We start from the raw sequence: 12,820 nt of genomic DNA on the forward strand, positions 1-12,820 counted from the left end.
CTGCATAAGTAAAGTCATGGGAGTTAGATTTAGTGTTGGAAGGGTCATGGAGTCTGACCTCTTCATTTAACAGATGAGGAAACTGAGGCTCAGGGTAGCTTACCCAGGGTCACGCAGCTAGAAAATGTCATAGGTGGGATTTGGACCCAGGCTTTCCTAATTACAAATTCAGGACTTTACCTATTATGCCATGCTATTCTGAAAGCCACCTGCAAAAAGTACTGAATCATCATGGAGTTGGTAGGATGACAAGAATCAACAACCTTAGCTTTAAAAGGGCAAGGTCTCCCACTGCATCTGGGGCCATCTCCAGTCACCCTGATGTGTATCTTGCCACTGGACCCCGATGGCTCTGGAAGACAGTGTGATGTTGGTGACCTTGCACAGCCCTGCCTCACTTAAATTCAATTCAGTGCAAGTCATGACATCACTTCCCATGTCACGGTTCTCTTCAAGAATAAGGACAAACAACAATAACAACAAAATGACAAACAAATTATTATTTGTAGCACCAGGCAGTAATGAGATTGCTGAGAATCTTTGTGGGAGGATCCAGCCCATTACTGAACTCTGACCAGACATTTCCTTATGAGATGGGAGGACAGGGCAAAGCCCAATCACATTTAGTCTCTTCCTTCCCTGAAAGTAATACAACTCTTTAATGCCATCACTGAGCAGTGTGATCTATCATAAATATGTGAGTAAAACCCTGTTTTTGCTTTTGTATGTATATGTTAGAGTTCATTTGTGTGTGCTTGCACACTCATGGGACTGTCTTTCCTTATGCACACTGTGCATCTGTGGCATGTGTTCTAGGCATGTGTTTTAGACATGTTTTAGGTATGTGTTCTAGGCATGCACTTTAGACATGTGTTTCAGGTGTGTCTTCTAGGCATGTGTTTTAGACATATGAATGAATGAAATTATAGAGGTAACATTGAGTGGAAGGGGAAATAGCTTAAGCAAAGATGACTTCAAATGTATGGCACTGGGAGTGAGGTGCAGGAGATTTAGAGACTAGAAGGGCAGCTGAGGTGACCATGAGAAAAGCTCATATGGTTTGTGTTTGTGAGTGTGATTCCCTTTTGGAAGATGTGAGTAAATTACTTTCATATCCCCATTTGTCTGTTCAGATGTGTTTTGAAATGTTGTTCGGGGAAGCAAAGCATAAATTCTTATGGGGTTTAGGGGAGGTATGGACTAGATGATTTCTAGGGACCCTCCCTATTCTAGCACTAAAACTCTACGATCTAATTCATGTGTTTGTGTGTTCTAAAATTCATGGGACAAGGGTTTACAGACAGTTCTGAGTAGAAGAAGCCCAGAAGTCATTGGGTTGCCTGAGGCTCTGGGAATAGAAAGGAATCACTGAAAACTGGGCTTCAGAGGCAGGAATGAGCTTTTCTCATGGTCTTCCCCTAATACAACCCCTGTTGTCTGTTGTCTATGTTGTCACTCTGTGTCTGCTCTCACTCAGACCTCTCCTTGGGCCAAGATCTTTTCAACCTTTGTCCTTGGGCTTATTTTTCAGCTGAAAGACCCAGGAAATGGAGGAAGGAAAACAAGGAAGAGAAGAGCCCATTTCTCTTGCCACCCCGGAGAATGGTGTGGAGAACATGGGAATGGAGTTCCTGGTAATCTTTTCCTGTACCTCAGTGCTTTCAGCTGCCCTTCTAGTCTCTAAATCTCCTGCACCTCACTCCCAGTGCCATGCATTTAAAGTCATCTTTGCTTAAGCTACTTCCCCTTCCACTCAATGTTACCTCTATAATTTCATTCATTCATATGTCTAAAACACATGCCTAGAAGACACACCTGAAACACATGTCTAAAGTGCATGCCTAGAACACATACCTAAAACATGTCTAAAACACATGCCTAGAACACACACCTAAAACACACACCATATTTTTGTACATATCAATTGTATATAATTTATATATATTAATTGCTCCCTCCCTGAGGAAAAAGATTTGCAAAATTCAGCAAATGTGTAAGGAAGTCATTTCCCACAAAGAAACACATGAAAATCCAGTCATTGCTGCTCCTATTAATATCCAGGAAGGCTGGCCATAACTAATTCTCTTTCTAAAACACACACCTAGAACACATGTCTAAAACACATGCCTAGAATACATGTCTAAAACACATGTCTGAAACACATGCCTAGAACACATACCTACAACACATCTAAAACACACACCTGGAATATATGCCTAGAACACATATCTAAACACACATGCCTAAAAGACATGTCTAAAACACATGCCTAAAATACACATCTAAAACACACACCTAAAACATACATCTAAATCACACATCTAGAACACACTTCTAAAACACATGCCTAGGATACACACCTAGAACACAATCTAAAACACACACCTAAAACACACATCTAAAACACGTCTAAAAGATACCTAAAAGACACACCTAAAACACATGCCTAAAATGCACGTCTAAAACACATACCTTAAAGACATGCCTAAAGCACACGTTCATTCATTCATTCATTCATTTTTCTTTACAAATATCTCCCGTACCTTATTGAGTATCTTCTGTGTATTCAATGTTGTGATAGGCACTATGAAGAATGCCTTTGTATTCAGATAGTTCTCTCAAAATACCTTCAAATATCTGGAAGTCAGTCATGAAGAAAAAGGATATCTAATCCTTTTTAAAATTTTCTGATTAGACATGTTCCTCCAGTTTCTACTTTTTCCTTCACGTAGCTTCCAAAATGGTGATTCTCAAACTTAGATAGGATCATGCCATCAAAAGTCTTCAGTGGTTCCCCATTTCCCTGAAGATAAAACTCCTCAGATGGACATTTTAAAAAGTATTTTATTTTACTTTTTTAAATTAACAAGTATTTTTATCTCCAAAATTATTCCCATTTCCAAATGGAAAACAAACAAACCCTTTTAGAAAATATGCATAGTTAAGCAGAACAAATTCCTACATTGACCAAGTCTGAAAACTTGTCTCATTCTGCAGATGTCAGGAGATGGGTAGAATGCTCATTTTATTATGTACGTACAAATCTTTCTAGATTCCTCTGAAACCATTCCTTTTGTAATTTCTTTTATTTTTTTGTAGGGCAATGAGGGTTAAGTGACTTGCCCAGGGTCACACAACTAGTAAGTGTCAAATGTCTGAGGCCAGATTTGAACTCAGGCTCTCCTGAATCCAGGGCCGGTGCTTTATCCACTGTGCCATCTAGCTGCCCCATAATTTCTTTTAACACAATAGTATTCCATTACATTTATACACCATAACTTATTCAACCATTCTGAATTAATGGGCACCTCCTTAGTTTCTAGTTCTTCACCTAAAACACACACACATACTATATTTCTATAGTTAAAATGTATTTTTGTTGTATTATTTATATTCATTGTTTTATATTATATTTGTCATATTTATTATATACATGTGTTTTAATATACATTTTATAATTTAAACTATTTATTAAGGAACCCTTCACTTTACCTATTTCTACCCTAACACTTCGCTAGAATGACAATAAACATATTAATGTTTTCAATTCAGCACACATTCATTAGGGGCCTCTTAGGTGCAAGGTAATGAGGACACAAAACCAAAAGTGAAACAGATCCTGCCCTCCAGGAGCTTACATTCTATTCAGAGAGGATACATATATAATATGCAAATAAGGAAATACAAAATATGTATGAAATTATTTCAAGAAGGAGAGAGTGCTATTAACTAGGGAAATCAGGAGAGACCTTAGCCAATAGTGATATCTGGGCTTGGTTTTAAAGGGAATCCTCTGGAATCATGGTTGGTCATTGATTGCATTGATCAGAGTTCTTGACTTTCAAAGTTGTCTTAACAATATTGTTATTGTATAAACTGTTCTCTGTTTTGCTCACTTCACTTTGCATCAGTTCATACATTTCTTCCCAGGTTTCTCTGAAACCATTCCCTTCATCATTTCTAAGTATACAAGAGTATTCCATCACATTAACATTCCCCAATTGATGGCTACTCCCTCCATTTTCAATCCTTTGCCACCACAAAGAGACCAAAGCATTTAATAAGATGAGTCACAAACTAGTATAAAGGTTAATATCGGAACCCACCTGGTTCTTCAAAATGGCAAGAGAAGTATAAACTGTTCACTGCCCTCCAAATACAGTAAATGTGAACTTATTTCAGAACTGAGTCCTCATCAATTTTGATTTTTACAACTTAGCTCTTTTCTTGGTGAATGAACCACCCCACTGTGTGTGACTTATAGTTTAAGTTTGCAAAATACTTTCCCTACAACAACCATGTAAATTAGATGGTATGTTATAGTGGGAAGAGGACTGGGTATGGAGACAGAAAGCTTAGGTTTGAGGCCTGACTCTAAAGTCACTTAGCCTGTCTAGACTTCAGTTTCCTTATCCATAAAATCAGGATAATACGCCTCTGCTTGTATCAGATCCACCCACCAGCCTGTGAGCTCCATGAGGGTAGGGACTGTCACTTAGGTAGATAATATGCCATCTTCCTCATAGAGCCATTAGGAGGTAATCCTTATGAATATGAATATGAATTTTTATTATCATCCCCATTTTCCAGATGAGGTAACTGAGCCTTGAAGGGCTTCAATGATGTGCCCACAGTTATATGCTTAATAGCTGTCAGATCTGGGATGATAACTGAGTTCTTCCAACTTTGAAGTTCAGTGTTCTTTCCACTGTGTCATGCATAATGGAGAAGGGAATGAGAATTTATATAGCACCTACTATGTGCCACTCACTGTGCTAAGCACTTTTTTTTTTTGGTGAGGCAATTGGGGTTAAGTTACTTGCCCAGGGTCACACAGCTAGTAAGTATCAAGTGTCTGAGGCCGGATTTGGACTCAGGTCCTCCTGAATCCAGGGCTGGTACTCTATCCATTGAGCCACCTAGTTGCCCCAATTTTTTTTTATTTTTTTGGTGAGGCAGTTGGGGTTAAGTGATTTGCCTAGGGTAACACAGCTACTAAGTGTCAAGCATCTGAGGCCGGATTTGAACTCAGGTACTCCTGATTCCAGGGCCCGTGCTCTATCTACTGCTCCATCTAGCTCCCGTGCTAAGCTCTTTAAAAAAAAAAATATGATTTTATTTGATCCCTGCGAGGTAAGTGCTATTATTATCCCCATATTACAGTTGAGGAAACTGAAGCAAACAGAGGTTAAGTGCCCAGCCAGTTAAGTGTCTGAGGCTAGATTTGAACTCAGATCTTTCTGGTTCTAGTCCCAAAGCTTTGCCCACTGTGTCATCAGCTGCCTTGGTGGTACTTGTATTTTTCTTTCCTCTGGAACCTAGCACATCATAAGCTCTTAGTGAATGTTTGCTGACTTTCCTGTCTTATTGTCTGGTCCTTGTCTGTGTGTGGAGGAGGAAGGCCAGGAACCTGATGAACCTGTGTGGGATGAAGAGCGCGGGACTGGTTTGGATGCTGGGGTCAGGCCCACCCCATTCTGGAGGTATGAAGCTTAGAACTTCTGTTTATATCGTGACAAGAGTTAAAGGAAGGAGCAGGAGCAGGAGGAAGTGGTAGGGAGGAAGAGTCTGTTTATGGTCTCTTCTTTCTCTATTCCTTTCTTCCTTCCACACCCAACCCTATACCGATGTCTTCTGATTCCCCAGGAATCAGAAGTGGGCAAAAGTTATTGTCAAGTAGGGATGAGGGGTCTGCTCCAGTGGTGCCTATCACTTCTATGTCATCTATATCACCTCATCACAGGACAGACCTTTCAAGTCTCAGGAGATCCCAGGAACCTTTGCAAGGTTGTGGGTTGTAGGAAGGGGGTTCTGCAGAAGGGAAGGAAATGTAGGATAGGGAGAAGGGATGCAGAAGACTCCATTCTGGGGATGGAAATGTTCATATAATGTTCAGAGCATGGGAACTGAATAGTATCATGGCCCTCTGTGTGTACATATATATATAATATCAAATGCACACATATCACAAAATATGTAATTATATAATACACATCACATATATGTACATATGTAGTATACATACAGACATTATATAAGTATATATTATACATATACACACAGAGTCAGGGCACTCAAATAGTAGTCAGTGTGTGTATAGTATATGTGTGTATAGTATATGTGTGTGTATCTATCTATATATGTGTATTTATCTATCTACCTATAGAGAGATACACACACATACATTATATATGTGCATGTATAGCACATGTTTATATGTAGGTATAAAGGTACACCACATATATGTAGATGTAACTATATGTAGGCATATGTGTATATCACACACATGTAGCTACATATGTATATGTGTATTATATGTAGATATATATGTATATTATAGACACATATAATGCATGTCTCTATGTGTATATATGCGGTATGGACATGTGAGTAGAAGGATAGCATTCCTAAAGCTGTCAGCTTTAAGTTCCCTTTCATGAACAATATAAGTCTTCTGGGGGTGATGTTCATTCATCTCAGCCTAGGCTAAGATTTGCTCTGACCTGCTGTCCACTGACATTGGTGGGCTGGGATGCCACTGCAGCCACTCGGCTTTTTGTAGGTGTAACAATTGGAATGACGCCACCTGCTGGAGACTTACTGTAGGAAAGCCCCAACGTGAGGAGAGGGCCTCGGAGGGCAGGACCGTGTGGCTTTTCTTTGGCGTCAGGAAGTGACTTGACTCACTCTCTTTCCTGAGGACTCTGGTGGAGAAGGCAGCTAGAAATGTGCTCTCCCTTTAATAGATAGATGAATCTAGGCCTTTCTCTCTCTCTTTACCAAATTCTTATTCTTCTTAATAAATGCTTAAAAGTCTAACTCCTGCTAAAGCTTATAATTTACTGGCGACCACTCATTAGATATTTTAGACAGACTAGCTAGAATTTTAGCCCCTTACACAGGACTAGACAGATTCAGCCTGAAGGCCCCCAGGGTTGCTGGTGGTGTAGGAGTTAGCTGGAGCGGATGAGAATGGGGCAAACAGTCACTAATTGTTGGCTCTGGTAGGAGAAGATTGCAGTCTGCTTCTTTGAAAGCCAGAACGTTTTATAGAAGTCATGCTGAATTGTTTCGATGGATCCTCTTGGGCCTGTTGTGTACAGGTGAGACCCTGAATCTGTTTTTCCTGAGGACCCAGAAGATTCCCATATGCCCCTATCTGATCCATGGTCCAAAGTTCACAAAAGACTCCTTCCAGCTCTGGTCCCTGGGCAGGGAAGGTGGTGGGGCACAATTCTGAAATGTCCACGAATTTGCTCTCTAGATTTTGACTTTCCCCTTCTCAGCATCACCTAAAAGAGCCTGCCCTCTCCAGTGTGTCTTAGCTTCCTTGGGCCTCGATTTCCTCATCTGTAAAACAAGGGGTTGGAATAACCAGCCTCTAAAGTTCCTTCCGGTTGCACATCTATGACCTTTTCCCTATAATCCTGCTCTTGCAGGATGAAATCTTTGATTTCCCAAGACTGGCTGGTGAGACTAATCAAGTCACTCCCTTCCCATCATCACTGTCCCCGTAGCCTCAGTAGAGGGTAGAGAAAGGCAGAACTGCCTGGGGTGAGGGGTTGATTTACCCTAGAGACGTCCCAGCCCTGACATCATCCTTGTGCCCCTATGTCTCTTCTAGCTTATGCTGCCTTCCTGCTGACAGCCTGTCTCCTGAATTTCCAAAGGGCTCTGGCTTTGTTCATAATCACGTGTGTAGTCCTTTTCTTCCTGGCCCACAACCTGTTCAAAAAATTTTTGGGAAAAAAACTCTTAAGATATCTGAAGCCCCTCAGTCATCCTAGCTTGAACCTCTGGCTAAAACGGTGAGTAAGAGAAGACTGCTCGGGTACCTGATGCTTATCAGGTCACCCTGAGCTGTCCTGATACCATGCTCCCTCCCCTCTACTACCTTGGGAAGATAATCCCATTGGTTTGAGTTTGGTGGACCCTGGCTAATTCTACTCGCTTCTGGGATTTTCTTCCCCAGAAGGATCTTCTCACTTTATGGTGGAATCTGACCAAATCCTGCTTGGTTCCTCTAGTTTATCTCATTGCATCACTGGCTCAGTAAGATCTAGAAAGTTTCAAAGCTCTTCCACCTTAGTCTAGTACATATGTTTCCTATGTTGGTCTTTGAGTGAGCTGTGACGTGTCTCTGCTCAGCCTCAGGCTTTGAATTCCCACACCAGCATTTCTCTGGTCCCTGGGCAGCAGTGTCCCCGGGCCATTGGCCAGCTTGGCTTAGCATCCACAGGCTTGGGTGCTGAGGTCCTGGCCCTGAGAATATCATTAAGGAGTCTATTACTTGGAGAAGATACAACCATGGAAAAGGAGAAACACCCAACAAATAGGATTCCTCACACTGTCCTTGACATATATTCTGCTCAAACCTCCTGCTGTTGAAAGGACATGCTCAGTGGGGACAACTGACTCTCCTCACCCGCTCTGGAATGTACTATTCTGGAATGCCAGACGCTCAAGGTATGAGAGTGATGGAGAAAGCTCATGACATAGGTTGGAGACCGGCCAGGTGTTGACTGGTTTTCTCACCTGACTCTTCACACTGGCAGAATTCCTGGGCCACTGTGAATCTGAATCCAGCTGAGATTGCCCGAGTGCCCTCTGTACCTGGCTCCTTGGGCTGGTCCTGCTCTGCCACAACTAGGGACAAAATCCATGAGGGCAGAGGACTTAGTTTATCTAAATTCTGTTTCTTCCTCAAAGCTTATCTCAGTGCTCTGCATAAGTCAGCAGCTGAGGCCCTGTAATTTCATCAGCCTGAGAACTTCCTCCACTGACATAGTCTTAGAAAGTTACCTTAGAAATCAAAGCACAGAGATTAAATGACTTGCCTGTGGTCACACAGCTAGTAAGTGTCAGTGGTGGGATTTGAACCTAGGCCCTCCTGATTCCACCATACTATGCTTCTTCTCATTCTGTACACATTAGGCAGTTAATGCAAAAATAAAAGGGGGGGGGCGGGGTCGTCCAGCATAGTTCCTGGTCTAGGCCTGAATGTCTGTACAACCTTTGGAAAAATCCTAAATCCCATTCTGAATCTAGTTCAGAGACCCAGGGAAACATATACTTATTCTATTTTTTATTTTTATTTTTGTTTTTTTTATTATGGGGTAGTGGGGGTTAAGTGACTTGCCTAGGGTCACACAGCTAGTAAGTGTTAAAGGTCTGAGGTCAGATTTGAACTCAGGTCCTTCTGAATCCAGGTCCAGTGCTCTATCTACTGCACCACCTAGCTGCCCCCTAATATATGCTTATTCTAGACTAACATAATGGAAGCATGATCCTCTTGGATACTGACATCCTGGGACAAAGCCCCAGTTGCCCTTTATTAGTTACAGCTTTTGATGGGCTTACTCATGGTAGTATGTAACATGTTCCCTAGTACTTCATCTACAGGTGCCTCGGAGCAGCTGCTTTGGTGGGCCTGGTATTGTGGCTGGCTCTGGACACCTCCCAACGGCCAGAGCAGCTGGTGTCCTTTGCAGGCATCTGCATGTTCATCGTCTTCCTCTTTGCCTGCTCTAAACATCACTTCTCAGTGAGTCTCTAGGTTGGGCTGGGTACAGGGGGATGACTGGGAGGGATGTAACATCTTCTTTCTTCCCCAGTGGTTTTGTATTAACTCCCCAGGGCTCTCTTTGGTCAAGAGAAGTCTGCAATTCTATGACAGGTCAAGTTTTTCCCCACCTCAACCCAAATAGCCACAGACCAGTGGAGACTGCTGGGGGATGAGGCTGTGCCTGAGGGTATCACTATGTGGTTTTGAAACATTATGGAGATCTACAGTCTGTTCCTAACCTGGGGCTAAGTCTGGGGTATGGCACCTGAGGCAGATGGATGGTGGATGTCGAATTGGAGGGGATACAGTCAATCCCAGGGCCCTCCCCATCCAACTGCACTGTACAGGAAAGGGACTTAGTGAACCCCTAGCCACAGGATCAGAGATTTGAAGTTGGAAAGGACTTTAGGGGTCATCTAGTCCAATCCCCTCATTTTACAGACAAAGAAACTGAGGCCCAGAGAAAGTAAGCAACTTGCTTAAGGTCACATATACGGCTAAGCAAACAGAATGATTTATTTCAGCTTACAGTGGGAGGGGCATGGGGACAGCAAGAAGGGATGAGTTTGGACCAGTTTGCATATACAAAGAACTTCTAGCTCTGGCTGCAGTCTGTGCGACTATAAAGTGGGGTTGGGGTCTTCTCACAAGACCCAGGCTCACTACAGTCAGGGTTATAGCTTCGTGCTCTGATGTGCTTATGAACCAAATCCCTGGGCTATAGCCTCTCTAAGTCTCTGCTGGCAACAAACTCCTGCAAATCAAGAGGAAGGGACCATTTCATCTTTGTTTTTCATGTTTGACCTTCTGCATTTGGAGGCTTCCCCAGGCTATGGAGGTATTGGCTACTGTGCCAAGGAAGATGTCTTGGTTCTTGAAATAGATCTCCTCATTCTATAGTCATGTTGGGGCCAGGGCCCCCCTGCTCACTTTTCCCAGGGGGCATTAGTACAGGGACCTCAACATGACTCATTAAAATTGTCAAGTTTGGTTGGGTCCTAGTCATGGGTTCAAGTCATGCCATGGTACTCCATGAATCCATTTCTGTTGGAAGGAGCACCAGGAAATCCCTCAGTCTTGGGGAGAATGGCTTTGTTCTGGGGATCTTAGCGTTTCTAGTCATAGTTCATTGGGGTTAAGTGTCCAGCTCACAGAGGGATTCAGTGTTTCAGTTCTCTCTATTCAATGTATCACCCCCAAACCATGACTGAATTCACTAGACCAAGGAAAAATGCCACTTGATATTCTCCTGGCTTGCTCCCTATCTTATCTCATGCTCTTCCCTGAACTCCCAAGAGGTCACTTGCTACCTAGAGGACATACCTTGGTGGCAGAGGCCTGGAAAATATGAGTCTCATTTTCTTTCATATTTCAGGTATCCTGGAGAGCTGTATTATGGGGCCTTGGCCTGCAGTTTGTTCTTGGAGTCTTTGTCATCAGAACAGAACCTGGATTTGTGGCATTCCAGTGGCTGGGTGACCAAGTCAAGGTATGGTAGGCTGGGCCCTGGGGCTCTATTTGTGTCTTAGTGCCGTGGGAAGTAGATTCAGGAAATCTGATGGTTTCTGGTAATGCTGTGGGTTTGGGGAAAGTTGAGGTCTGTAAAAGGCAGAGGGATGATGGGACCCAACAGCTGGAGGCTGAGGACCAAGGGCATGTGGGTGGGCAGGGCAGAAGTGAATGGAGAAAACTGAACCACTGACTTTCTGAGACTGGGAGCAAATTACTACTTCTCTCAAGTCATTTTTTTGCATCTATACCAGACCATCCCCCATCTCTGGATCTGAGAGAACTCAGGGGTTGGAGAGGCTTTAAAACCCTTGGGAGAATAGCCCACCTCAGTATTCCATAGGTGTTATGTTGGGTACCAGCTACCATTTCCAGATCTGAGACAAATTAGTATGACAATCACCATTCTTTATACAATCATTGGTATCTTTTTTTTTTTTAAGTGAGGCAATTGGGGCCAAGTGACTTGCCCAGGGTCACACAGCTAGTAAGTGTTAAGTGTCTGAGGCTGGATTTGAACTCAGGTACTCCTGACTCCAGGGCCAGTGCTCTATCCACTGCGCCATCTAGCTGCCCCCAATCATTGGTATCTTTTGGTTTTATATCACCTATGTTCCCCACTGTTCCCCCACCTCCCTTAGAGATCCATACATTATAATAAAGATTTTTTTAAAAAAGTAAACAAAGTTCAGCAAAACTAACTAATATTGTGGGGTAGCTCGGTGGTGCAGTGGATAAGGCACCAGCCCTGGATTCAGAAGGACCTGAGTTCAAATCCGGATTCAGACACTTGACACTTACTAGCTGTGTGACCCTGGGCAAGTCACTTAACCGCCATTGCCCTGAAAAAAAAAAAAGAATCCAAAACTAACTAATATTGAATGTCTGATGTTATATGCTGTGGTTCATACCCGTGGTCCCCCACCTCTGCAAAAAAGAAAAGTGTGTGGGGGAAGGTATCTTCTCATACCCCTTTTTTGGGTTATAACCAAACTTGGTCATTCTAATTTGGAAGCTCTCAGTTTTAAAGTAATCAGCATCCTTTGGTTTGGTATAAAGCATTTTTCCTACCTCCTATTTCACTTGAGATATGGAGTCAGGTTTTATGAATTGTAGAAGCATAGAACTGGATTCTGAAAGGTCATTTGGACCAATCTCTTTTATAAATCAGGACAGAGAGACCTAGAGATGTTGCACCAGTTACTCAAGGCCACACGGGTCACTGGGAGCAAAGCCAAGGTTAATACACAGGCCTCCTGATTGCCAGTCCAGGGTTCTTGTCACTACCCTGTACTGCTTCCCTTGTAAAATGGTAATAGGTGTCCTCTACACATGGATTATTACAAAAGGGTACTCAGGACCCACATAGTGTAGGTGGCTAGTGCATTGGACCTGGAGTCAAGAAGACCTGAATTCAAATCTAGTCTCAAATACTTACTAGCTATGTGACCTTGGGTAAGTCACTCAATCTCCATCTGCCTCAGTTTTCTTATCTGTAAAACAGAACTAATAATATCACCTACCATTATCCAGGATTCTTGTGAGAATATAATGAGAGAACATTTGTGAAGCACTTTGTAAACCTTAATGTGCTATATAAATGTTATTACTATAATTATTAATGCTATCGTTATCTCAAGTCTTTAAGGATCCATGATTTTGTTGGTGAAGGTAGTCCCTGCACTACTACCGACTGCAGCCTCGAAGTATCATTTGTGTCTCCCACCTGCTAATGAATCTCTCCCG

At 42.6% G+C, this 12,820-nt stretch overlaps 1 protein-coding gene across 2 annotated transcripts in view; it reads left to right on the forward strand.

Moving 5' to 3' along the window:
• The first annotated feature begins 570 nt into the window (after positions 1-570).
• Positions 571-12,820, forward strand: part of SLC28A1 (solute carrier family 28 member 1) — a 37,419-nt gene continuing 25,169 nt past the window's right edge. The window contains exons 1-7 of one of the 2 annotated variants that reach the window (XM_043985515.1): positions 571-697; positions 1,532-1,634; positions 5,395-5,483; positions 7,009-7,103; positions 7,625-7,808; positions 9,403-9,544; positions 10,941-11,054. In XM_043985515.1, coding sequence (XP_043841450.1) covers positions 1,548-1,634; positions 5,395-5,483; positions 7,009-7,103; positions 7,625-7,808; positions 9,403-9,544; positions 10,941-11,054 — 711 coding nt within the window. In that variant the 5' untranslated portion in view covers positions 571-697; positions 1,532-1,547. Of the gene's footprint in view, positions 698-1,473; positions 1,635-5,394; positions 5,484-7,008; positions 7,104-7,624; positions 7,809-9,402; positions 9,545-10,940; positions 11,055-12,820 lie in introns of those variants that run through there. The other variant, XM_043985516.1, reaches the window with a different exon arrangement.

Source organism: Dromiciops gliroides, chromosome 2 (assembly GCF_019393635.1).
Source record: "Dromiciops gliroides isolate mDroGli1 chromosome 2, mDroGli1.pri, whole genome shotgun sequence".
Taxonomy (NCBI): Eukaryota; Metazoa; Chordata; class Mammalia; order Microbiotheria; family Microbiotheriidae; genus Dromiciops; species Dromiciops gliroides.